Genomic DNA, 27,779 nt, shown 5'->3' with positions numbered 1-27,779 from the left:
ACCACCGGAGCATTTCTATTCGAGCAAAGGTATATTGATTAACATCGATATTAGAGAGCATCGATTATATTCGAAGTAGCTCACATTACATACATACATACAAATATATTCAATATAGACGATTAATATTTAAATGTAGTGAGAACGTTTTGCGAACGTATGTATGTATATCGTTTGGGAACGTACACGTTGACACTTATTTCGCCTATAATTAATTAATTTATTTATTTATTTATTTATTTAATTATTTAATCATTTATTTATTAGATCGTTATTTCACACTTTGGCTAGTTTATCCGATCGTACCATGATCGTACCTCGACGTGTTGAAAACAACCCTTCAAAAAAGAAAAACAAAACAAAACAAAACAACCAATTTTTTATTTCTCAAATTGGCAATATCTTGTGGAACGTCGAGGAGTGATCGATATTTATAGTAATATTTTCGAATACGTGTGTATCGATTATCAGTCGATAGGACGCAACGAACCAAATTTTTTAGACATGATTTATCTGGTACTTTGTTTTTGGCATCGTTCGATTAAAGTTGATAGGACGCAACGAACCAAATTGTTTATAATAGACATTAATTTCCTGTTATTTAGTTATTCTTATTTTTGTTATTATCATCATTAGTTATGTGTAAACGTTTCTTTTTTTCTTTTGTTATAATGCAATATAATATTAGGCTGTTCGGAAAGTAGTTTTGTTTTTTTTTTAATCGACGATTTTTATATCCACAAATCAAAAGATATTCTATGATAAAATAAATTACTCGAAAGATTTAAACATAAGAATGTTTTAAATTTCATTTATAACGTAATTAATGAAATCTCTGTAAAAAAAAATGAAATTAATTTCCGAACGGCATACATAGTTCGTTACAATTTCCAATTTCACTTATCGTTTTTTTCCTGTTTTTGATTTTTGTTATCTTCGGTATAAAAATATTCTTCCTCCTCCCTCTCTTTCTTTCTTTTTCTCACACACTTATCACATCGTTTCTTTCTATTTTTATATCATTTTTTATTTGTAAAATTTTTCTAATTATTACTATTATATATTAAATATATATATATATATTTTTATAATATATTAATATAGTAATTGAGTAAGTATTTTTGATAATAGTAGATGAGGTCGTATGTTGTTATACTCTCCGTTATCTCGATTTTCGTAATATATGTTTTATTTCTAGGTGGCAGTTGTGACGACACACATTTAATTATATTATCATACTTTTTACTATACATACCTATATATCTATATAAATATATATAATATATGTACATATACAAATATGTATATGTATATATATATATATATATATATATATATTTATATATCTTTTTTTGCAATATATGTAATCAAGCTTTTTTAGCTCTTCTTAGTGTATTAAATAAAATCAATGACGTTTTTATATAGAAATCCATATAACGTGCTATGGATGATAATGGGAGTGCATTACACGCGATTACCAGGTATCACGTAGATTCTTTCTCGACACCGCTCCCTATGAACTACCACAAATATATACGATAATTAATCATTTCGCTACGAGCGAATTCAATTCGATAACTAATAATATTTCTTGTTATTATATTATTTGTTCTAACTAATGGTCTGATTATTTTTTTGTGTTGAAATAACAAAAAATAATTAACATGTGAATGAAAAGATTACCAACAAAAAAGAAAAACTAACAAAATTTGAATTATTTTTTTCCAATAAGAATTTTTCAAAAATCAAATTTTTCTTGATTATAGTAATATAAATAAAAATTTCAATATATTTCCAATAAACCGAATTTGACGTTCATTAAATTTAAGCGATAAGAAAATGATGATGAATAATAGAAATGTAATAATAAAAGAATGTATTAAGGGTAAGTTATGCGATACGATACGAAATCGCAATAATAATTATTTGTACGTAGAAATTTGATCACTGAATTTTGTCTGGTAATTCGTATCGAGTAATTACATCGCACGGGAATGTATTCATTAATTAATTTTTTGTTTTATTATTAGTATTATTATTATTATTATTGTTATTATTATTATTTCAGTTGAAATTAATGTGGTCGTATATTTTGTTAATTATCATTATCATTATTATTATTTGTTGGTAAAAAGTAGACATAGTTAATCGTTTAGAATAGACGTTTAGGTCACCATAGTAGAAAATTGTGAGTAAGCACCAATTGTCTATTATCTTTTCGTGTATGCGAACGTCTAATTCGGTCGAGGAATGTATTCAATTAATTTAACAAAAAAAAAAAAAAATAAAAATGATAAAAAAAAATAAAAAAAATAAAAAAGTAAAAACTGTGAGAGAATCTTCGAGTCACTCAGGCGGCGCCCTTTCGCGAATGTTGTAATTGTCTCTTTTCTCTCTGTGTATATGTATATACTTTATATATATATGTATAAATATATATATCTATAAATCTTATACTAAAATATATATGTATATACGTGTATACATATATGAATTTGTTTCTTTTATTTTTTTTTAATTACGTATTATTTATATACGTATATATATACATATATATGTATAAAGGCTCTACTCGTGTATATATATATATATACACATATATATATGTTTCTGATATTTTGCCGTACACACCACAAACAATACACATTGCACACACTATTGCTCTGAGATTGATTAACAAAAAAAAAATTAAAAAAAAGCAAAAAAAAAAAAGAAAAAAAAAGAATTGTGCGGGGTTCTTAATCGTGGCAGCACCTAACTTCCTTTTTTTAATCGACTCTTTCTTTCCAAGCTCTCACTCCATCGACGATATAATAACTATCTTTTTTATCTCTCTCTCTCTCTCTCTCTTCTCCACACTAACAATAAGACGTACGCACACGTCACGATCCAAAGAAGCCGGTGAGATTCCCCCGTTCGTTCGTTTCGTATTTTACCTTTTAACATTACTTGCTTATGTGTCGTATATCGATACATTTTTTCATTCTAAACCACACGATATTCAAATTTGATCATTCGTTTTGTATAGATCGATATATAAATATAGCGAATTTTTTAATTAGTGTCTCGTACAAACCTTGTTTTTTTTTTCAAACGAAGGGATGAGGGGGATGATGGTTGGGAGTAATGAAATGCGATTAATATCTTTTTAAACATTTCTATACTTTTCCATGCGAATAAAATAATCGAAAATAGTAAATTTTTCACGTTGGTTTTTTTTATTCTTTTTAAATTATTCAAAACGAAACGTGGAGAAGGATAAAAATGTTCGTTGATCATTAATTCGTAGAAAAATAAAAATCGTGCTGATAACAGTATCAACGTGAGACGTGTTTAATGTTATATAATTTTTGTTGATAATATCAATAATAATATACGATTTTAAGTATGTATTATTACATGTGCGTGTTCGTTGTGAAAAATTACATACGATGCGAATTTTTTTTTTTTTTAAGAGATAAAGCTCATAGTCGCGAATAAGAATGTTCTCTTTTTATTTATTTTCTTTTTCAATTAGAAGAAAGCTTTACAATTACTCATGAATTAGTCAGCAACGGTTATTATTATTATTCTTAATTAATGTGTATATCAATATTAAATAAAGTATAAATTCCCGGGGATTGACGGTATATTTAAAAACGGTAGGAAGAAGAAATCGGTCAATGAGAAGAAAATCCGTTTTGTCGTTTTCGTTATCGTCGTCTTTGTGTCGTCGTCATCGTCCTCGTTATTGTATCATTGTCGTCGTTGTCGTCTTCGTCAAATTCGTCGTCATTGTATGTATATAATTACTCCGCGTTTGTCGTGACAGTAGTAAAAACTATACTTCGAGTTGGGCTTTGATTAGTTAAAAAAAAAAAGGAAACATAAAAAGCTCTTATATCCCTTCGGTGCTACTTTATTTTTTTTCTGTCCTTTTTTTTTCTTTTCGTTTTATCGTCAAACCGGAAATAAAAGGAATAAAATATAAAGATCTTTATTTATTTATTTTTCTTATGCTTTACGATCTGATGACTCTCGAGTCGAGTTCAACGAACTTTCGTTTTTCATCGATTATTATAGAAAAATTACGTTTTGATCTGTTTGATGCATAAATAAACAAAAAAATATATATTTTATTATTTTTTTTCGAAATAAATTTAATTTGATATGTGGGAGGAAAGAACGGAGAAAGAATTAAAAAAAAACGATTGTTCCAAAATTCTCAACTCGAGGTTTAAACCCGTTACGCGTTTTATTTATTTATCCGACTTGGGGAGATATATAAATATAAATATATATATATAAAATAAATAACATATATATATATATATATATATAAATAAATATAAAAGAGTTAGCTTGCGTTTTTAATCTCCATTGCACTTTATGTCCACCACGTTGATTTACGAATTTTTACGAAAGATATCTCGCCTTTTTGCACAATTTAAATCACAGGCCGCCGGCTTCCTTACTTTTTTTTTCATTTTATTTTTACTTATAATAAGCCTCTCTTTTCTGTTATCCTCCCTTTCTCTTTTTTCTCAGTTCTAAACGAAATCGAAGAAACAATTTATATGCGCATATATTCGTCTTTGAATTTTTAGAGAACGAAAATGATTTGTTGTTAAAAAAAAAAGAAAATGAAGAAGAAAAAAAGAAATACATAAATAAATAAATAAAAAATAATGGGGCAGGATATTATTGTTCAATGATTTCGTATAGAACTTGGCATTTCCTTGCAGCTAATATGACCGCACATCGTATACCTAAAAGCGCACGTAACAGCTTTCTGTAAACAATTATACTAACCGTACTAACGCACTTATACACACACGGACACGTTTATTATATCCAGATCGTATACCATTAGCACGATCAATTTTCATGTGGATAAATGGTTACTGTTCTCTCTCTTTCTCTCTCTCTTTCTCCCTCTCTTTCTTGTTCTCTCTTTCTCTTACTTTCTTTCTCTTTCTCTATTTCTTTCTTACTCTTTCTTTCTATCTTTCTATGGAGAGAAAATAGTACATTTATTCATTAAACTTGCATGCAGGACAAAATTCCTTTTATTGTTACTTTATCAATGACCTTTATTAAGTTTTTGCTTGAAAATATTGCATTTTGTATCACACTATTACGCCGTCTCGAGGAATTTAATCGTGTTATATCATGTTTATCGTGTCCCTATTTACAATGATGACAAAATTATTATTATTACTATTTAATATTTCGATTTTTCGTTCTTTTTCTTGTCAAAAATGAAAGAAAATATCAATAAAATGAATCAATAAGTGATATGAATTAATTAATAATAATTGTTTGATAGAATTTTTGAATTTAATCTTTTTTTTCTTTTTTGTATTAATTTATCACGAGACGGCGAATTTGCTGCTATAATAATAAATTTGCGAATGATCATCTAGTTATACAATAACACGCCGTCTCATGGATTTAAATCAATTTAACTTGATTAACAATAATCGTCAAAATCAATTATCTTTCTAAAAATAAATTTGCAAATAAATTCTGTTAATATAATCAATATTAAAATTTAATTGAAATTTTGATTTACCACGAGACGGCTAATTTGCTCGGTTTATTCAAATAATTACAAAATTTGCGAATGACATTATATACAATAACGCCGTCTCGAGGAATAAAATAATTTTCAATCTTTAACGACCGATGTCAAACATCGTAGAAAAATCGATTCTTTCCATGCATAAAAAAAAGATTTTATAATAACAAAAATTATGACGAAATGAAATAGAAGAATTGAAAAGAATTAAATTAAAAATTAAAAAAAGAAAATAAGAAAAAAGAACAATTTGTATAAGATTAAACCACGAGACGGCGAATTAGCTCGGTTACCCGTAATTATAAATTTGCGAAACGAGCGCCTCTTACTTTTTTGCGTTATTTAACAACAACATAATTTTTGCTATAAACCCTTCTATCTACGAATTGATTTCGCATTGTAGCGATTGCACAGACGCGACGAAGACTATTTCTATAAAACCGCGCGTATTATAACATATATACAGATATGTTGTCATATCTATTATATTATATTATATTATATTATATTATATTATAGATATAAATATGCATATATATATATAGATATAGATACATATTGGGTTTTCTTGGTTGGGATCGATACAATAATTAAGCATAACAATTATATCCTAAGTTATTAAGATTAATAACCCTTTCGTTACTAACGACCCCCCATATATATAAGGGTCAGAATGTGCGTACGAACGAATATCATTGTGGAACGAAAGGGTTAATTAAAATGCCACATATAGGATTGTAATTAATGAATACAACATTAACGTGATTTCGTCTTATCCGATGGGGGTTGGGATCCATTGACAGAGACAGAGGGAGCGGGGTTTTGAAGGGAACAGATAAATGATGTTTCTTCAATACGCTTGCCGAACAACGTGCAAAACATATTTTTGTATGAGTCGAGCGACGTCGGGCAGACCTGCCTTTAAACGACGAGCCACTCTTCTCGGTGCTGCTGCTTTAAAAAATCTCCAACATATATATATATAGTATATATAGTATATATGATATATATATACTATATATATATTATTGACCTTTTCTTAAATGCGCCTTTCTCGCGCTTAGTATCCAAAGATGACGTGATGAAATCTTCTCTCTTTTATACCAACAAGCACCCTCTCATTCATCTAATCAATCAATCAATCAATTAAATTTCTCCCCAAAAATGTATAGGGGATACAACGTTCCCTTTTTTTGCTGTTGTTGTTATTGTTATTGCTGTTGCCTTCGTGTATATATATAGCGTACATAAATATATTTGTTATTTCTTCAAATTTCTTTCTATCCGGTTGGTGACTCTTTTTTACGCTCTGGCCCATCGTTCGCATTTTTTATACGTCCCAGACAAAATAATAATAATAATAATAATAATAATAATAATAATAATAATAATTATTATTATTATTATTATTATTATTAATTGCGCAATTTTAAAAATCTTTTATCGACATAATAATCAATAGATCGTGTTTTTCTCCATCTCTTAATGAAGAATTTCTTCACGTTTTTACATTTATCTTCCCTTTTTCATTTTTTCGTTTCGATAGCGTCATATCTTTTTAGAAGAAGCGTGTATTTATTACGAATAAAGAGGAGAATTAAACGTAACATTTGTTCTCTTGCTTTTGTAACAAGCATTTAATAAATCCATTTGTTATAATAGTACAATGCCAGATGTTTCGTACGTTTCGTTAATCGTCGAATTAATTGTCGCTTCGCTTCTATATTCGCCAATTTTTATTAAGCGAAGATTATGATAGAAAATATTAATCCCAATAAAATATTAATAATCAAATCTTTAGATTTGTCATAATAGCCTCTTATAGTATCTTTTATATCTCTGTAGCTTTTATCAAAGGCTTTTTAATTTTTTATTATCAATCGCTTTCGTAAAATGAAAGAGCTTATTATGTATTATAAATATTTCTCAATATGGTTTCGTCGTATATATATATATATATACATATATATATACATATATATACATATATATATGTGTATATATTTTTTATCAAGGAGGAAAGAGAGTAGTAACTCTTTGTTGGAACATTTTGAAGTAACTCTCATTTCCTCTCTTCTTCTTCTTCCACTTCTTCTTCTATTTCTTCTTCTTCTTCCTCTTCACTTTTTCATCTTCTTTTTGATAGCTACGCTTGTTCAATTACGTATTCCTAATTAATCGTTCAAATCTAAAAGGAAGTTTGAAATCTATCCAAGAGAATCTATTCTATATATATATTTTTTTGTTTGTAGGTACAACTGTTTTCCAATTAATTGCCCGATTCGATTTAATTTTTGGTATATTTATCTCTTTTTCTCTTTCTCTCACTTTCTCTTTCTCTGTCTTATTCTATCTTTTGCTCTGTTTTATTTTCACTGTATCTCTCTCTCTTTTTTCTCCACATTCTTAACTTCATAATAGGAGATACTCGTTAGGTAATTAATACTAAAGTTGAATGAAATGTAAAAGGGAGAATAAAAGATAATTTTCGTCATATATATTGCGAGTTAGCGATAGGTTTTTTTAATAGAGGACGATGATACAAAAAAAAAAAGAAAAAGACTACCGTTTGACCGTTTGACCGGTTTGACCGTCGCTTTTCCAGGTGATAGCCGTGATTTCGATACTCTTTATTGTGCTTTCGACGATCGCACTAACTCTCAACACAATTCCTAGTATGCAAGTGAATGACGAGAAGGGGAACTTTCAAGACAATCCGCAACTAGCCATGGTGGAAGCCGTGTGTATAACATGGTTCACCCTCGAATACATGCTTAGGTTCAGTGCTTCGCCGGACAAATGGAAATTCTTCAAAGGCGGTCTCAATGTGATTGATTTATTGGCAATACTGCCGTACTTCGTGTCTCTGTTCCTGGTCGAGACTAACAAGAACGCGACCGACCAATTCCAAGATGTACGCAGGGTAGTGCAGATCTTTCGTATTATGAGGATCTTAAGAATTTTGAAGTTGGCTCGACATTCTACCGGGCTACAGAGTCTTGGTTTTACATTACGTAACTCGTATAAGGAGCTGGGCCTGCTGATGCTCTTCCTGGCAATGGGTGTCCTCATATTCTCTAGTCTCGCATACTTCGCTGAGAAGGAGGAGCCCGGGACCAAATTCATAAGCATTCCAGAAACCTTTTGGTGGGCAGGCATCACGATGACCACCGTCGGATACGGCGACATCTACCCCACGACCCCGCTCGGCAAGGTGATCGGCAGTGTGTGTTGTATATGTGGTGTCCTGGTAATCGCGTTACCCATTCCCATTATCGTCAACAACTTCGCTGAGTTCTACAAGAATCAGATGAGACGGGAGAAGGCCCTTAAGAGGCGGGAGGCTCTTGAAAGGGCTAAGAGAGAGGGCAGCATCGTTTCTTTCCATCACATCAATCTGAGGGATGCTTTCGCCAAGAGCATGGACCTTATCGACGTCATCGTTGATACTGGTAAGCGACGGACCTTTGACGCAACATGGACGACTTTGACCTTCTCTCTTTCTTTCTCTCTCTCTCTCTTTTTCTCTCTCTATCTCTATATCTTTCTCTCTTTCTATTTTAAACGCCTACCACTCGAAGTCCTTATCATTGAGCAAGAGTCACGAAACGATTACTTGCAAGCATGCTCCTTTAGCACGTCACATTTCGTTTCTATTAAAATATATATATCTTGCACATCGATACAAGGTGTTTCACAAATAACCGGTCTTGCAAATACTTTCACCTTTTATTTTTTTTTTTGTTACTACTACGATTTAAGAATCATACCTTTTTTCCAAATTTAACCGTCGGTTTAAAAATAAAAAAAAAAATAAAAAAAAGAGAGACAAGAAGAAATAACGTGTATATAAAAATCCCTTAAAAACGACAGTTCAATCGAGCGCAGCATTATCGGTTATTCGATTAGAAGCGACAAACCGATCGTTCAAAACTCCTGATACTCTCTAAAATACATTTTTCCAGGTCACAACATGTCTGGGGTAGATGGTAACAGTACGGAAGGTGAATCCGCATGCGGTCGGGCACCAGCACAAACCGGTCCAGGTTGCTATCGTAATTATGAGCATTACAGTCTCTCCCGGCATCGTCGTAGCACGTCGTCCTGTTTCCCGAATCTGCCGAATGACCTACCGACGACACCGGATAGTCCGAATCGTCGTTTATTGGACTTCGCACAGAGCGTACCCGGGACACAGAACGACGATTATTTCCACGACGAGGTACCGGCGCAGAACGCTAATCAAGGAAATACTACACCCAGCGTAAGTTTCATCTAATTGTTTATTGCATACAATTATATTTGCGAAATTATTTATATATGTATATATATATATATTTTTTAAATGGCCTCATCATTCACATGCCTAAATGATTCCCGACGGTTGATCAAGATGTATATTTCTTTATTTACTTATTTATTATTATTAGACGAATTAATATATATATTTCTGAATAATAATAAAAAGATATTATTATATTATAATAAAAATAAATATATGTCTCTAATAAAAAGAATTGATTTTATACAAAATTATAAGGGGATTAATTTTAATTTTGTTTTTTATTTTTTATTTAAAAATATCTATCAATCGGTTTGTGAAAATGTGAATTGATGGAAAATATTTTTTATTAATGATATCGTCGAGAATCGAAAAATAGACTGGTTACAATGGCGAACCAGATAGCTTCCTAATTTGTATTACTTTTTGATTTTTGTTTTTTTTTTATACGGAAGCATCTATTTCGTAAAACGTAGAGCATAAAACCACAGGAAGGCCGCGAACGTTGTTGTCGTCATCATTGTTTATAAAATCTACGATAATGTAGATATATATATATTTCTTTTTTTTTTTTCTTTTCCGGCTGGTCAATGTTTTATCATTTCAATGTTTTGTCATTATGTACGTATATTATGACGAATTGCTGCTTTGATTTAGTTTGTTGGTTTTAAAGAACGAAACCCACAAAATTGTTCAATTGCATCTTTCTAAATATTTGACGTTACAACCCTTTTGCAACGTCCTGCTTCTTCACCGGATTAATGCCGAGTATTGAAAATTTGCAATTGCAATTGTGCAACTTACGTTCACTTTTTTCTTTGTTCTTTTCCATAGATACGTATAAAAAAAAAATAAACGCGTATAAAAGTGGGGCGAGAAGTTTCTATGAAATGGGCCTAAAGTTACGAAGTCATTATATAAAAAATCAATTACACTATTTCCAGACACTTTGTGAGGGGGTAACTTTTTCTTTTTTTTATATTCTAAAACTACGAGTGTTCAAGCTCATAAAATCACGATTTTTAACTATCTTTCCTAAAAAAAAATTGAGAAAAAAAGTGTAATTAATTCGTAAAATCGCCTACAAAACTTTCGGTTTATGTGGAAACTTTTCATCCTTGCTTTTGAAATTACACGATATCGTAGAATTGCTAAATGTGGGACGCGTAAAAATGATGCGCGTTAAAAACTTAAATTATTTCTATAGTTTCTAAATTTTACGATCGATGATTATATATTTTTTACACGAACGAAATTAAAGCGTTATTCATATTAGAGTTGCATTAAGATTTTTCTTACGATATATTTCTACGTTTATTTTTTGTTGTTGTATTTATCGTTAATTTTTGAATTATTATAAAAATTTTCCTCGTTCGTTCGTACGTACGTTAGTTCGTTGGTTTGTTCGTTCATTTGCTTTTTTTTTTATTTCTTTTTGTTTTGCAAAAATTGTCGGTGTGTGTCGCACTATGTCGCCAGCATGAATTCGACCTTATTACGTGTTCCTGCCCTGTGCTTTTATACTCTAGCGTAAAGCAACAAGCGATGGAGCCAGATATCAACGCTTATTATTATTATCGACACCATATACCTAAATATATACATACATACATACATACATACATACATACATACATACATACATACATACATACATACATACATACATTTATTTATTTATCTATTTATTTATTTATTTTATTTTGTATTTTAATTTTGTTATCTATTTATCTTATCTATTTATTTTTTTATCATCGAGCACCCTCGAAAGTTTAAGTAAAAAAAAATAATTGACAAGATTAATAGCCATTTGTCATCGATCATCATTAAAAAAAAAAAAAAAAATGAATCAATACTGTTTCATGTTTCGATTTAAACGGTGTCAACTTGTTATGAATTATTATGATTTAATATTTTACATATTGATAATACAATTGTAGTGTGTAAACCCTTTTAACCTGTTGCACTCGAAAGTTTTTACTTAACTCATATAACTAGAATTAATGCTTTTTAGTTATTATAATCATTTTTATGAATAATGACTGAAATTATTAAGATTTGTTTTCGTTATTATTATATGAACTACCCTCGATTAGAGAAGCCCAGATTTCTCAACATTTCGGTCCTTCGTATTTTATATATGTGTATAAATAAAAAAATATTGGAATATATACAATTTTTAAGATAAATTAATAATAATATTGATAACCATATATATTTATTTTTTTTCTTATATTTGTATATTTTTTTTTTTTATTTTAATTCATACTTGACATTTCTTTATTACATTTATCAACGAATATATTTTGTAATATCTTCAAAAATGAAGAGTATTAATACATTAATTAAAAAAACATAAGAGAAATTATTTGTTTACAAAGCAACTTCAAGTGTGCTCGATGCTGTAGCTTAAAAAAAAAAAAAAAAAATAAAAGTCGCAAGGAAAAAATTGGTTTAATTTACGAATTTCAATTGTAAAAAATTATTATTACCTATCCAATGATAAATCGATGATTTATGTGTTCCTTGTTAGATAAAGGAAAGCGAGAAGAACGATCGTTTCTTTTCTTAACGTTAAATTGCCAATGTTATTACGGGTTCATATTTATAATGCCTATGCGTGTGTACATCATATATATATATATATACAAAAGTAAGAAAATACCTTGATCGCAATGTTTCTAACGATTGCAAAGTCCAAGAATTGCCACGCGTGTTCTTTCTGATATATAGATGCAATAGGTTCGTGCTGAAAATAGTATGACATTCTAAATAGCATCTTACACGCCAGCTGAGTGAAAGAAGAGTTCGCTTCTCCTTGTATATGTATATGTTTCTATCTATTTATCTATCTATCTATTTTTCTATCTATCTATTTATCTATCTATCTATCTTTCTATCCGTCTATCTATCTACCTATATTTCTATCTAACCTATCTATCTAACTATGTATCTTATAACTATCCATATAAATATATACATATATATAAATATATGTGTGTAGATCATGACACTTAATTATAAAAACGTTCGATCCTCTCGCGTTTTCCTATTTGTAAGTGAGAGTACGTATTTTTTATTTATTTATTGAAATTCTTTTATCCTCCCTTTATAATGTTTAAAATTGTATTTTTTTCTTTTTTGTTCATGCAAACCTCGTGTCATCCCACGATGAATGATTCATACGATGTCTGTTCAAACTCTCACGAACAGATATAAATTGTGTTACTCTCATTTTATTTGGAGACTTGCGCAATAACATCGTTTGAAATTCGAATAAAACATTCTTTTCTTTTCCCCCTTCCCCATATATTAAAATGTTGGAGGTTTAATATACGTGGTGCCCAAAAAGTTTGTGTTTAACGCACAACAAAAATATTCAATTATTGATTTATTAAATAAAATTGTAATATTTTCTTTTTTGGTCATTTTAAAACGTGAACTTGTAATTACAGTGACTCGTTAGAAAAAAACAAATGGGCCTATTCGAAAGAAAAATGACAAGAATTTGCCATTTTTCGGATACTTAGTATTTGCAATAATATAAAAAGGTGTTTTGACAAAAGATACGTTTAATGATTGATTTCTTTTTTGCGCAAGTCCTGTAACCTTTCGCAAAAGCGAATCAACGATCTCTGAGGAGCCCGAAAGAACGATTATTTCTTTTTTTCATCGTTATATTTATCCTTTACTATTTTTCATACGATATTCTATCTTTATATATATATATATATATATATATATATATATATATATATATATATATTATTATATTTCGATGTATGTAATATTTTTCACGGTTTATTCGCACACCTGTTTACTTTTCCTATCCTTCACAAACACACACAAATACATACACATAAAAGTATACACGCACATTCGTTCGTTTTCCTATGTGAGATACTATTTTGAAACAATACAATTTGAACCTTTATACGTAATTATATACTTTACACATAATCTATGTTTTTAAACACGTAAAATTTAAATATATTCGTTTCACGAGCCCTGCTATACTCTTTTTTTTTCTTTTCCTTTATTTTCGTTATTTTTAATTCTCTCGATAATTTGTTATTTTCGATTTTATAAATACAAAGTTGTGTTAAATCGTTGTCGATGAAGTAGAAATAATTTGGTCGATAGTTAAAAGCTTTGATCGTTTGATCGATTATTATTTTCTGTTTAGACCCTTTCCTGATATTTTTTTCTTATTGAGTTCAATTTTTCACGATCGAATGAACAAGCATTCATAAAGTACAAAGGTCTTGGATCGATTGATCAATCAATCATTTGCTCAAGAAAGATTTATTTTAGAATTAATAGTTTACGGGATCTCATTTATTCGTGAAATATATTTTAATAAATTTCATCTTTTTTATTTTTGGTTATTTTTAATTTTTATTCTATTCTTGTTTATATTTAAATTTTTCTTTTATCGTCGATTAAAAATAATTTCGAAATATTTGTTATTCGTTCTGTCGAGTATTATATAAAATTAAACGATAATTTCATTTCAATTGTTTAAACTTTTACAAATTAAATTTACTTCTTCTATGTTTATATAAAAATATATATATGCGCATATATAATATATTATTATTATACAGTTGTAAAAATGAAATTTATAATCAAGATCTGTGAACTTTAAAGAAATGAGAATTAAATTTGCTAATCGATGATTTTATTGGTTCATTTGCAATATAATTAATAAAATCAAATTATAAAAAAAATATTGAACAACAATATTGTGTGGAAATAATTAAATTTTAAGATAAATAAATAATATACATGCGTATATATATATATATATTAAAATGGAATGATTTATAATATTACGTATTATATTATTAATTTAACTAATCCTCCTTAATATATGTAATTAAGAAATAACAAACTTTCGATAAAAAGAGGGAGAGAGAATTAAAAAAAAAAAAGAAACCATTGGCAATGTGAGTCAAGTGGTTGTGATTAAATAAAAAATAAAAAAAAAAATAAAAAAATAATTCAGATATATGCGTGAGCCAATTGAATAGAAACAAATAATAAGAGTAACGTGAATTTGTTAGAGGGTTTAAAAAGAAAAGAAAATAAGATAAAAAAATATAAAAAATAAAAAAAAATAAAAGGCCCGTCTACCATACATACTCAAACGCTCATATATATATCTGACAGATTTTTTTTCGTGTCGATATGTTACAGGCAATGTCCGACAGCGCGCATTGAACCAGCAACGTTGAGAAAAGCTGTGCCCTTCTAACAGACACAAACACAAACACACAAACACACACACACACACACACACATATATATATATATATATATATATTTACACACATGCATACACAGATTCGTTGAAGAGACAAATTAACCTACTGTTAGTGTCGGACCTTGCCGTGTTGTTGGTTGTGTGTCTCTATCAGAACGAATCTTACGATAATCGATGCGGAAAAAAAAAATTAAAACTCGATTGCCATTAATCGAGATTTATGTTACTAAGGTCCCCTAACTAACTCTAAAATCTCTATTAGGATTAACGTTTTTCCGAATTAGAAAAGAGACAATAGATCGTTACTTTTCAATTCGAAAAGCAGATAATATTTTTCAAACGCATCGCATAGATTTTAAAACATTTTAACAAAATTTTACCTCCATCAAACACACACTTATCTTGATAAACAACAATAACTACTATTATTATTACTACACAACAATAACAACACAACAACAACAAACTATAGTTAAGATTCGAATCTTTTTTCTCGGAACAATAATTGAACGAATATAAAAAGACGTAGAAATGAACGAAGTTGTAAAACGAACGAATTAACAAAAAAAAAACAGAATAAATAGAAAAAAAGATTATCGTATGTAATTTTACGTATGTAATTATTACTATTACTAATAATGATAATAATATTAATAATAATAATTAATAATAATAATAATAATAATAATAATAATAATAATAATAATAATAATAATAATGTTGATGATAATAATGATTACTGAAATGTGATATTGGTTGAATAGACGAATGAAACTAATTATAACTATTTTTTAACTGTGAATGAATGCAAGGTGAGAAGAAAAACACAGAAATACGTGTATTCAAATATTTCCAACGAAATTTAATTAACGCGGTTTTTTTCCAATTTTTATTTACTAATTTTTATTAATTATATTTTTTATACAACAGAACATTTCCTCGAGTTTTTTTTTTATTTTTTCAAAATTTTTTGCGAAATTCGAAGAAATTGTTTTTCTTTTTTCATTTACAAAATTTTTCTATGAAACGATATTTCGATCTTGTTAATTGAAAATTTTGCACTAATTGTAGATAATTAAATCGAAATTGTGTGTGTATGTGTGTGAGAGAGAGAAAGAGAGAGAGAAAGAGAATAAGGGGACGATGACCTATTTTTTTCATATATTTTTTTATTCAATTCAATTTTTTTTCGTACAAATTATACTACAAAAAAATAATTATACAAATTTATATCTAATCTATTCTTCGATTTAGGAATTTTTTCTGCTAATATAATAAATAAAAAATACAAAACTTTTGCTAAGCGTTACGTGTCAAATTTTCTTCAAATCAAAACAAAAAATCTTCTTTTTACGTTTTTATTTGAAAATATTTTGATAATTATTTCGAGAGAGAGGGAATGTGTACTGAACACAAAGAGATGTGGGAACAAATTCTACGATCGTAGAAATTTCGATGGAAATAAAAAAAACCATAAATAGTATTTTTTCTTTTTAAATATTTTACTTTAGTTCCAATCAAACGAAAAGTACGATAAAGACATTTGTTATAACATTTTTTTTTTCTTCCTTCTTTTTCTTTTTTACTGTACAATCAAGTGATAATTATGCATACACACATAATCTCAACAAAGACAGATCGAGCGATGTTTTAATTTGAAATTCTTCAACGCAATGCCGTTAAAGTTCGCGTAAGTAACGATAGAAAAAATTGTTATCGTCAATTATTTTGCTATTAAAAACGATTTGATATACAAGCTGTGTTTCATAAACGAGTATATTTTATTATTATTCAGATTATTGATTTTACGAATAAATCGATCTTTCGAAAATATCGAAACTCGTATAGAAAAACATCCTGCATATTAAATCCGATCAGTGTTACCACGTTTTCATTTCTTTTTATACAACACCACATATTTTAGCACCGTGTGTCTCACATAAATAATTTATGAAAAAGAAAAAAAGAGAAAACGGTCATTAATCGATTTACGTTAAAAGCAACAAAAAAGGTTCGTTCGAATAAACCTTTCGTTTTTAATTTCGATAAAAGGACGAATCTCCATTTCGTCTGACCACGTTCAAGCATTTATCACTTAATTTACTTTCTACTCTACTACAAAGTTTGCGACTAGCACGATGATAACACTATTTACTTACTTACTTACTTACTTACACACACTTGCACTCCTTCCGATCTCGCGTATATAATTTAAAAAATAAATTTAAAAAAAAGAGTATACTTGCGTCTCTCTGGCTCCACGTGATCGAATATTTTGTTTCTTTTTTATATTCATTTTTTTTTTTATTCTTTATTACGTTTCTATTTTTCACACGTTCTTTTTTAAATCGTTTTCTTACTTTTATTTTTTTTCTTCCTGTTTTATTATTAAACACACACTTTCTTCTTACGTTTGTTCGTTCGCAAAGCATTCAAATCGTTTAAAAAAAGAAATTATTTTATTTTAAATAACCAATTCAAAATAAGTATTCGTGAAAATGATCTTCCTAAATACGTTTAATAATAATTAATCGATAAAAATAAGAATAATTAACCTAACATGAAATTATTTCTTTACGCAAGTAAGTAACAATTGTTCGTAATATTAAAAAAATATATATAAATAAATAAATATAAAGAACATATCTAAACGATCTGGATACTTCGCGAAATCATCCAGAGGACCGAGTCTTACTCGCAAATAAGTAAAATCGAAAAATTGTGTGTGTGACATTTGTAGGATGAAGAGAAAAAAGAGAGCAGAAAATTCGAGAAAATTGATGAAATACCTAGCGAATTCGAGTGTTGCTTTTGTACTACGAAGGTATTTACGATCACAAACGTTCTTCCTCTCTCTCTCACACACGGTAACATTGCATACACCACCTCGCATATATTATTATTATTTTTAAATAAACGTATCAATATTATCTTTCATATTATTAGATGTTTTCATCAAACATGAACATAAAAAAAAGAAAGAAAAAAAACAATCGTTGTAAGAAATTTGTTGGTAGAGGTGTATGTAATGGCAACCCCCTTCGATTAAAACAATCAACCGCAGCACAACTTTTTCATTGACACGATACTCCTTCATTCAAAGCTTTAGACGCCAAACATTGTAGCTCGTCGTCCTCTTTTTCACTCTCTCTATCTCTCTCTCTCTCTCTCTCTCTCTCTCTTTCTCCCCCCTTTTCAGCCTCCCTTTTTCTTCCTAACCCTCACCTGCAATTTCATTTGCGTGTGCCTAGGTAATTTTCTAGGTCAAGGCACGTCGAGATATCGCCAAGGCGGTCACGCCAAGCGAGAATTCGACTCATATTCTTCTTATTATTATTCTTATTTTTATTTTTATTATTCTTCTTATTCTTATTCTTTATCCTCCTCCTCTTCTTCTTCTTCTTCTTCTTCTTTTTTCCTTCTTATATTGTTAGTTTAGTTTTGTGCCCTTTTAATTCTTGCCATAATGTGTAGAAAGCTCTTATATTTCAATCGATATACAACGTGCCGCTAACTGAATAATTTCTTTTAGAGAACGATAAAAAAGAAAAAGAAAGATGTATGGAATAATAAAGTTGAAATCGTTACTGCCAAAGTTCGCGTGTTTCGATATATCTAATCTAATCTAATACATACCTATCTCTATCTATTTTTCGGTTTAACTTTAACTAGAACATTCATTTTCTTCGATCTTTCGTAATGTTGTTATGTAAATTTTGGGCCATTCTTAAATAGATTCGATTTAGGGGGGAAAGTTAATTTGTACAAAAAAAGGCATGTTTTTGTGAATTTTTTGTGACGACACAGTAAAAATCTCTTTTTAAAACCAATGGTACATTAAAGTATGACATTCGAAGAATATTGTATAAAATTTTCACGAAGAAATATTAAAAAATACGGCAATGGCAGCAATTATCGGACGTGTCTCAGGAAAAAAGTAGAATTGCGGGGCCCATCATATTGGTGCTGGATCATCTGAAATCAAAAAATCAAAGTTCATTCGTTAGATAATAGTTTTCCCCAGGTAACGCTGGGAGGGTTTTTCGAAATTTAAATTTTTCACTTTTTTGGAACACTTTGAAGTGAAAAATTTAAATTTCGAAAAACCCTCCCAGCGTTACCTGGGGAAAACTATTATCTAACGAATGAACTTTGATTTTTTGATTTCAGATGATCCAGCACCAAGTTATGATGGGCCCCGCAATTCTACTTTTTTCCTGAGACACGTCCGAATAATTGCTGCCATTGCCGTATTTTTTAATATTTCTTCGTGAAAATTTTATACAATATTCTTCGAATGTCATACTTTAATGTACCATTGGTTTTAAAAAAGAGATTTTTACTGTGTCGTCACAAAAAATTCACAAAAACATGCCTTTTTTTGTACAAATTAACTTCCCCCCCCCCCACCTAAGGGAAACCCAGTTTCGTTTTTATAAATCGTTTGAGATTTTACGTATATGTTTTATCGATTATCAGAATGAAGACTTTTTTTTGAGAAATTATAAAAATGTATTGTATACTGGGAATTGTATTCGGATAATAATTACGTTTATCATATAGAAAGTTCGTTGTGTAGATTTTTGTCCGTAAATTTTGATATTGGTAAAAAATAAATGACGTTGTTTCATTCAAATTGATTTTCATTTGAAATCATATTATAAATATGAAGAACTTTTGGCATATACAAATGGAGTATAATTTCATTCCTTCTATCGACTTGTGATTTATAAAATTTAAAAAAAAACAAAGATTGAAACAATTTGTTTAAACGTAGATAACAAATGACTCTATTAAAATGAATTATTTCAAATAGAATTAAAAAAAAAAAGAGGATTAAGGTGTGAGAAATTATTCAGTACGGCCAAATTCATCGTACACAATGTATCGAAAAAAAAGCCTTGTTAGATAGTTTTACACGATGTAATATTACACTTTTTATTCGTGTTAGATCGTTGTTTCTATTTATTAATAATTGTTTATCCGATTAATTCATTGATATTGGCTATATATAGTGTTGCTGGAATAAAAGATAGGCATAGTAAAAAAAAATAAAATTAAATAAAAAACAAAGTTAAACCAGAAAACACGTGTTATGTGTTCACGTACGTACAACAAACACCATGTTAATTAGCATTATATTATCTCGTTTGGCACAAACTGCTTACAGCCAACAGGCGAATCGAGTTAATTAATAATAGTTAAATCCTCTCCGGAATTATACGGCTTTGCTAATAAGATTAATACTATTATTACTATTATTATTGTTATTACAGGGTGGACTCAAGATCCCTAGATAATTCCCTAAAATTATCCTAGGTTTATATACAAAAATATCTATGAAGGTAGATTGAAAAGTTTTGAGCCTCGAACACGAAAAACTTATATTTTATTTTTAAGTGAAGGTGAATTTAATAAAAAAGAATAAAAAAAAAAAAAAGAAAAAGAAAACAATTGTTTCCACTTTAAGCTACAAACTTTTTATTCATCTCTCTTCTTTTCCGATTTTTTTTACTCGAGTTTATTTTTTTATCAAAGTATAAAACTGTGCAAACTTGACTCTTTGTACATTTGCAAGCTTAATTACAAGTTTAAACGATATTAGAAATAGATTAATTGATTTTTCAAATTACCTTACAACTTTTGACCCACCGAAGTATTGTTGGCCCACCCTGTACTATTTTCATTACTATTATTAATTACTATTGCTGTCAAGTGCACGCTAAATGAAACTAACAAGAACATCGAATTTGATTTTTCTATGCTCGAAACATTTGTTCTGTTCAATGATTAGAATGACATCGAATTCAGCAGTAACATGATTCATGTGCGTTGAAGTAACATGATCGTTATATTAGTACGATATTTGATATTTTGTGTTATATTCTAAGTGAAAAAGTATTTTTTTTTGTTCAGAAATTTGAATGGAATCGATGTTTTGAGTTTGATCAAATTATTTCAATTTGTTTATTTCAAAAAATATTAGAACGTTGCTAAAAAGATTAGTGTTACGAAAAGATTTAGTCAATAGATTTTGTACATGCATGCGTTATATTGATATAAATTAGACATACAAGAGAGTGTCACTTAAAAATCGTATACCGTTACACTTATTAGATTTTTGCTTGAAAAACAAAAATTATTGGTATAATGTGTTTAGAATGAAGACAATTTAGATATAAATACATTAATAATATACTATTATTTCATCATAAGTTAAATTCAAAATTATTCAAATTTAAGCAAATAGAAAAATAATATACAGAAAACGACCGTTGATAAAAATCTTAAGGTGTTGAGATATAACTGAAAAAAACAGTAAAAAGAATTCGATATTTCTGTTCATAATTAACAGTTGTTCGTTCTTTGTTTTACTGTTATTTAAAAACTTTTTAATATCAGAATCAATCTAAATAAGATATAATATACGCGAGTTATAATTAAATAAATTTTAATCGATCGTACATTTAATTTTAATACATTACATATTTATTAATATACTTCGAATATTAAATTAATTTCGATTAAATATTTTATCGGATGAAAAATTTTCAATTCAAAGTCATTATTGGCCAAGAACGTTAAAAAAAAGTACTTTTAGTAAAAAATAAAAAGTATCTATTATCATTAGAGAACATAAAAGTTGTCCGACACATCAAAAAATAATAGTTAATTAATCGAAAAGAATGTATATTGTATTTTAAAATAACGGAGTATAAATTTTACGTACCTTCTTCGAAATTCATCTTTAGACTGACACAGTGTCCTCTGTGATAGTATTTTCATTTAATGTTGTTTATATGACTTTTCGGATGTTGCGCATGTGTATAACAAGAATAATATTTTTAATAAAGAGAAATTAAGTTTATAACGTTCAGATTTTAGCATTTCCTGCAGTCTAATGTAATTATTTTATCGCTGTTGCACAGTGATGTCTTCGAGGGTACAATTTTCCTGTAAAATAAATAGAATGCATTTGAGTATTAATTTTACCTTTTGACTGCCACGCTGAAATTATATGTTTTGCCCAGGACGCCATGGCATTATTTTTATTATTCAAAGAATATAATGACAAAATAATAATAAATTGTAATTGTTCAATAGGGCACTTTTTATTTTAAAGTATCTTCTATATATCGGTCATATTCAAATACACACACAATTGTAAAAGATCATACGCTCTGGTCACCTATGACTACCGTGGCGTCTCAGGAGAAACTGTGGCCGGTCATATATGACCAACATGGCAGTCAAATTGTTAATTGTTAATTTAATTGAAGGAAAAGTATATTGTTGTTTAAAAGTACGAAATATATGTTCGTAGAACCGTTCTCTTCGAAATTTTCCTTCAGACTGGAATGTTGTCCTTTATTAAAATACTTTTATTCAATGTTGTTTATATGACTTTCCGAATGCTGCGCATGTGTGCAACGGGAACAATATTCTTAATGAAGAGAATTTAAAATTATAAAGTTCTAATTTTAGCATTTCTTTCATTCTAATGTAATTATTTTATCGATCTTGCGCAGTGATGACTTCGAAGGTAAAATTCTCCTGTAATATAATTACATTAGAATGAATATTATACGATAAAATAATTACATTAAAATGAAAGAAATGCTATCTGAACGTTACAATCTTAAATTTTATTGATTAGGAATATTATTATCATTGTACACATGCACAGCGTTTGGAAAGGAATATAAACAACATTTAAAAAAATAACTTTGACAGAAGACAATGACTCGGTGGATTTCTCGTAGAAATTTTGTCCACTCGGTGGTACGGTGGATTTCAAGTAGAACGGTTTATCGATCTGATACTTCGTGTATTTACACAACAATATACATTTCCTTCTATTAATTAACAATTGTTTTATTACTCTAATGCACTCTACCTATATTTAAGATTGTTTTAACGTTTCTGTGCATTAATAACTTCGGGGGGTGAGGCAGATAAAATTTTCATCTAATAAAACATAAGATCAAAATTATTTAATATTCAAAGTACGTTAAGGGGGGATATACCTTTAAAGGCCCGAAAAAAACGCTTTTTTTACGATTTTTTTTTGGAAAACTGGCTTTATATTTTTTACAGAATAATCTTTAGTTCAAAATATACATGTTTGAAGATAATACAGTAATTTTTTTATGTAAAAATATTTAGACACAACCGAGTTATAACCAATCTGCGTGGTGTCCAAAAAAAAGATGGTTTGCGGTGAGTAAAGAATCTCTTTACTGGATCATCTGAAATAAACAAAATCAATGCAAATACCTTGTATAGATGCGTTTTAACAGATTGAACGATCGACTTTTCCAAAATATTAATTTTTAGCAAAATGGCGCACTTTTGAAAAAAAAAGTTCTGTTTTTTCACCAAAAAAACGCCTATTTATCGGCTTAAAAAAAAATATATTAATTAAAAATAAAAAACCGATCGTTTAATCTGTTCTCTATTATACTTTTAATAACTGATTAAAATTTGAAAGCAATCGGTTAAGCCGTTTGTGAGATTTCTTACTCACCGACTTTGAAAACATAGTTTCGAGAAAAACGCGTTTAAACAGGAGATAAATTAAAGAAAGAATTACATATTATTTCTTTCGTCTACAATATCTCCATAAATAAAGGTCACATCTTTATGAAATTTTGACAGAATACTTTCGAAATGATATACTTTTAGAAAATGCAATAAAAAAAATCGATTTTTTTTTTCAAAATGTATATCCCCCCTTAATAAGTATGTAATGTTTAAACCAATGTATGTATGTTTAAGTAATCATAAGTATCAGTAAAGAACAATACTGTGTTCGAAATATCTTAAATAACTGTTAATAATTCGAAAGTAATGTATATTATTGTCTAAAAGCATATAGTATAAGATCTAAGTACCGTTCTGCTCGAAATCCACCGTTAGACTGGCATTGGTGTCCTCTATAAAAGTACTTTTATTCAATGTTGTTTATATGATTTTCCATATGAGGAAATTCTATTTATTACCAAGATTACTTTTTCTTATGCTTACGTAGTCTTCATAAAGTCATATAAACACATTATTGAATAAAAGAACTTTCATAGAGGACAACGGAATCAGTTTTACCGTGAATTTCGAAGATTACGGTACACCGAATATATATAATCCGTGTATTTTTTTATTTGTTCGTATTTTTGCAATATATTTATCTTTCGATTAATGCATGAATTAGCGGAATGTTGACTAATGAATTTGAGTAGGCGTGGGAGTGGGAAGGTTTTAACTGATCGATCGATTGATTGATGTCTGAGGATTTTGAAGCTCGCAGAGAGTCACAATGAAGTTGGCCCAATTCTGAATTACATCATCAATGCTACTTTGTACCAATGGTAATGTAGTTTAAATGAATAATCTGTGTCTCGATAGCATTGAAATAACAATTCTACATCAATTTCCTTGACATATACACAATTAGTAATGATGATTTCATTCTATGCACAGTTGCATCGTAGCTAAAGGGGTTAACAAATACGCTTTATGTTAGATAAGATTAACTCTGTAACTAATATTTTCTTTAAGCTTCATATTTCGTAATCTTTTTGATTGAGATACTTTTAATGTGATTGAAATCTTCTTCTTCTTCATTTTTTTCTTCTTCTAACCCTTCTTCTAATCCTTCTATTCTTCTTCTTCTACTTCTTCCTGTATTTTCTACATTGTTCAACGTCGTCTATAAAGCAAATTACCATCGCGGACTTATACCAGGCGAGTATATAATTGTACCTACATGTGTCATGAGAATCCTTTAGTAGAATGTTTCATTAAACATTTAGTAAAAAGCACGTAGTATTGTAATTAATTATTATTCTTTATCTCTGTGGCTTTTTTTTCTTATTTGTTAAATAGATTAAAGAAAAAAAAGGGAAAAATTTCTTTTTATTTTCAATAAAAAAAAAAGAAAAAAAATGATGAGTAATAAACAACTCTTTTGGACGAAGTATCACGTTCGAGGGTAAGCACCGATGTCTCTCTTACCTTGATACTTCTTGCCTATTGTTTGAAAAGTGTCTTTTCACAGCTTGCTTCTTGTCAAGAGTGACACTTTAATTCTTCTCGAGATTTTTGTCAAGTTTTTTCCTCATTCTTCTTTTTCTTTTGTTTTTTTCTTCGTTATCGTCGAAATTATGAAAAATAATCTGACCTATCGTGTTTTCTAAATATCGTCTGACTAGACAATTACAATTTATTTCGCAAATAATTTACCAAAGATATTTTTTTTTCTATTTTTTATAAAACATCGTCGCGTTTGCATTTAATTTCATACGAAATTAAAAATAAAATTTTTTTCCTAACATATCCATAACGAAACCTCTCAATTAGATTCGATAATATTATATAGAATAAAATACCGATATTTAAAAAAAAAAAAAGGAATATTTGTTTTGTAAAAGTTCAAATCGTTGATCGTTTATGTTAATTCTATTCAACATAATTGAGATCGATAAAAATTTCATTTGAAAGAAATCGCAAAATAAAATTACTATTTCATTTATTTCCTCTTCATCTTCTTCATCTTCTTCTTCTTCTTCTTCTTCTTCTTCTTCTTCTAATTAATCCGCGAAAGAAAAAAAAACAACAAGGTGAAGGTGTGTGTTGCGAAGAAACCTTGGTCAAGGATTTTAGAGGGACACACCGGGATTTGCGTTTCAGCGAAACTCCTCGATCTTTTTTAGGAATACAAAGAGTTCAGAGACGCCGAGAACATAATGCCATTGGCGACCAGCGACTTTCGTAATCCCGTTTGTCAGGAGCTACGATCTCTAAGATCTGCAAGCGGTATTGATCGAATAGGATCAATTTTTGCTATCGAAACGAAGACATCACCGTTGCAAGCACCCGACGTATCGTCTTCTTCTACGTTCGGCAAAGTTTATAACGAGCAAGGAAGTGTCGATAGTTCTGACACTTATGCTAGTTGTCAAACGCATCCGTCGCATTCTCAGGTAGGCCAATAACCTACGAATTATTATTATCTTCTAATCCCTGATCGACCATTTTCTTTCTCGTTGAACGTTTTAAAGGGGGATCTAACGGAAGAGGCGGACAGCAACCTTTACATTAATCCTTTAGAAGCAGCCGACAAGTGTGCTGGTGGTGGAGGTGGTGGTAGTGGTGTTGGTAGTGTTGGTAGTAATAACGTTACTACGACAGGAGTTGGGTGTGGTAGTGTTGGTAGTGTCACTAGTGTTGGAATTGGTGCTGGAAGAGTGAAGAAATCGGTTTCCGGAGAAGTTGGCCGTAATGTCAGCGATGTATCACCCACCGTGGAATCTCTTAAAGATATTCGTCTCTTCAACGAGCCCAGTAAAGTTGCCCTCAACGACTCCATACCTAAACATAGAAAAATTCGTATTCAGCAGGTAAGTTTTTAGAAAATATTTACCATTTTGTTCTTTTTTTAAATAGCTATCAAGTGAGATTAATTAGACGCTCGAATTAGACGTGTTCTTATTATTATATTTTATTGTTATTGTTATTATTATTATTATTATTATTATTATTATTATTATTGTTATTGTTGGTATATTAGAACAATAGTCAATGAAAATTTTTCGTAGTTGTCAGCGTTAGTATCTTCTAGTAGTAGTAGGCTTCCTCGATGTCAACATCATTCTCATTTCTTTCATTCCCATATTTTATATTATCTTTCTTTTTTCTTTCTCTCTCTCTCTCTCTCACTCTTTTTTCTTCCCTAACCTAAAAATAAATTTCACGAATAATATATTATACTTACATACGTATATACAGCTGAGGTTATTGATTTATTACGATGAGACGGTTTTCTTTGGCTCTCTTTCTCTCTAGGTTATTGAATTTGTTTCTCTTTATCTTACTCCTATGGTAATATTTTATATTGATTAAATCAATACGTATGTAGATGTTAATAGTTACATGTAATAAATTAATAATAATCATAGTATCGTTTTTAATCATTGTTTGTAAATAATTTAATCTTAAGAGAAAATCTAATCTGAATTTATTTTTTTTTTAAATAAATAAATAAATAGTATTATACTATTTTGTATTAAATAAAATATGTTTGATCTTGTATAAATTGAAATAAATTATTTGACAATTTTAAAATAACTTTATAATATGTCGTTATCAGTACTTTTGCAAAATGTTTAACATATTATATCTAAATTATTTATAAATATTAAACATATCGTCGCAGTACTTTTTGAATACAATCCAATTCAGTCAAATATCCCCCTACCCCAAGAAAAACAGTACAGAGAGTGAAAGAGAAAGAGAGAGAGATTAAACATTTAACATTTAACATTAAACATTAAAAAGACACAACTGACACGAAGAAGAATACGTACTCTTTTACCAATCACAAAAAATACAAAAAAAATCACTAGGAAAAATTTTCTATTTCCAAAACCAACCCCCCACCCTCAACAATCCATTAAATTTTTTAATCTCGTAAGAAATATGAGAAATAATGAAAAAAAATAAATAAATAAACAGAACAAAGAATCCAGAGACACGCCTATCGTAGAAATCTTTTTTTCCACAAGTTGTTTTGAATCTATTCGAAATTATCTATTTCCGAACATCCCAACCCCGCTCCCAATGGCTAATCAAATATTCTAATCTCGTGAGAAATGTGAGAAAAATTAAAAAAAATG

At 28.9% G+C, this 27,779-nt stretch overlaps 1 protein-coding gene across 3 annotated transcripts in view; it reads left to right on the top strand.

The window, feature by feature from the left end:
* Positions 1–27,779, top strand: part of Shab (Shaker cognate b) — a 43,379-nt gene that overhangs the window by 10,225 nt on the left and 5,375 nt on the right. Inside the window, exons 3-7 of one of the 3 annotated variants that reach the window (XM_089177728.1) lie at positions 8,166–9,012; positions 9,526–9,824; positions 17,849–17,932; positions 25,818–26,087; positions 26,166–26,504. In XM_089177728.1, the coding sequence (XP_089033854.1) occupies positions 8,166–9,012; positions 9,526–9,824; positions 17,849–17,932; positions 25,818–26,087; positions 26,166–26,504 (1,839 nt within the window). The remainder of the gene's footprint in view (positions 1–8,165; positions 9,013–9,525; positions 9,825–17,848; positions 17,933–25,817; positions 26,088–26,165; positions 26,505–27,779) is intronic. The other 2 variants (XM_089177729.1, XM_089177730.1) reach the window with 2 other exon arrangements.

This window comes from Polistes dominula, unplaced genomic scaffold (assembly GCF_049000335.1).
Source record: "Polistes dominula isolate Pdom_NZ unplaced genomic scaffold, Pdom_raw_medaka contig_24, whole genome shotgun sequence".
NCBI classification, from domain to species: Eukaryota; Metazoa; Arthropoda; class Insecta; order Hymenoptera; family Vespidae; genus Polistes; species Polistes dominula.
Note: the sequence above shows the minus strand (reverse complement) of the source record. Positions and strands in the feature narration are given on the sequence as shown.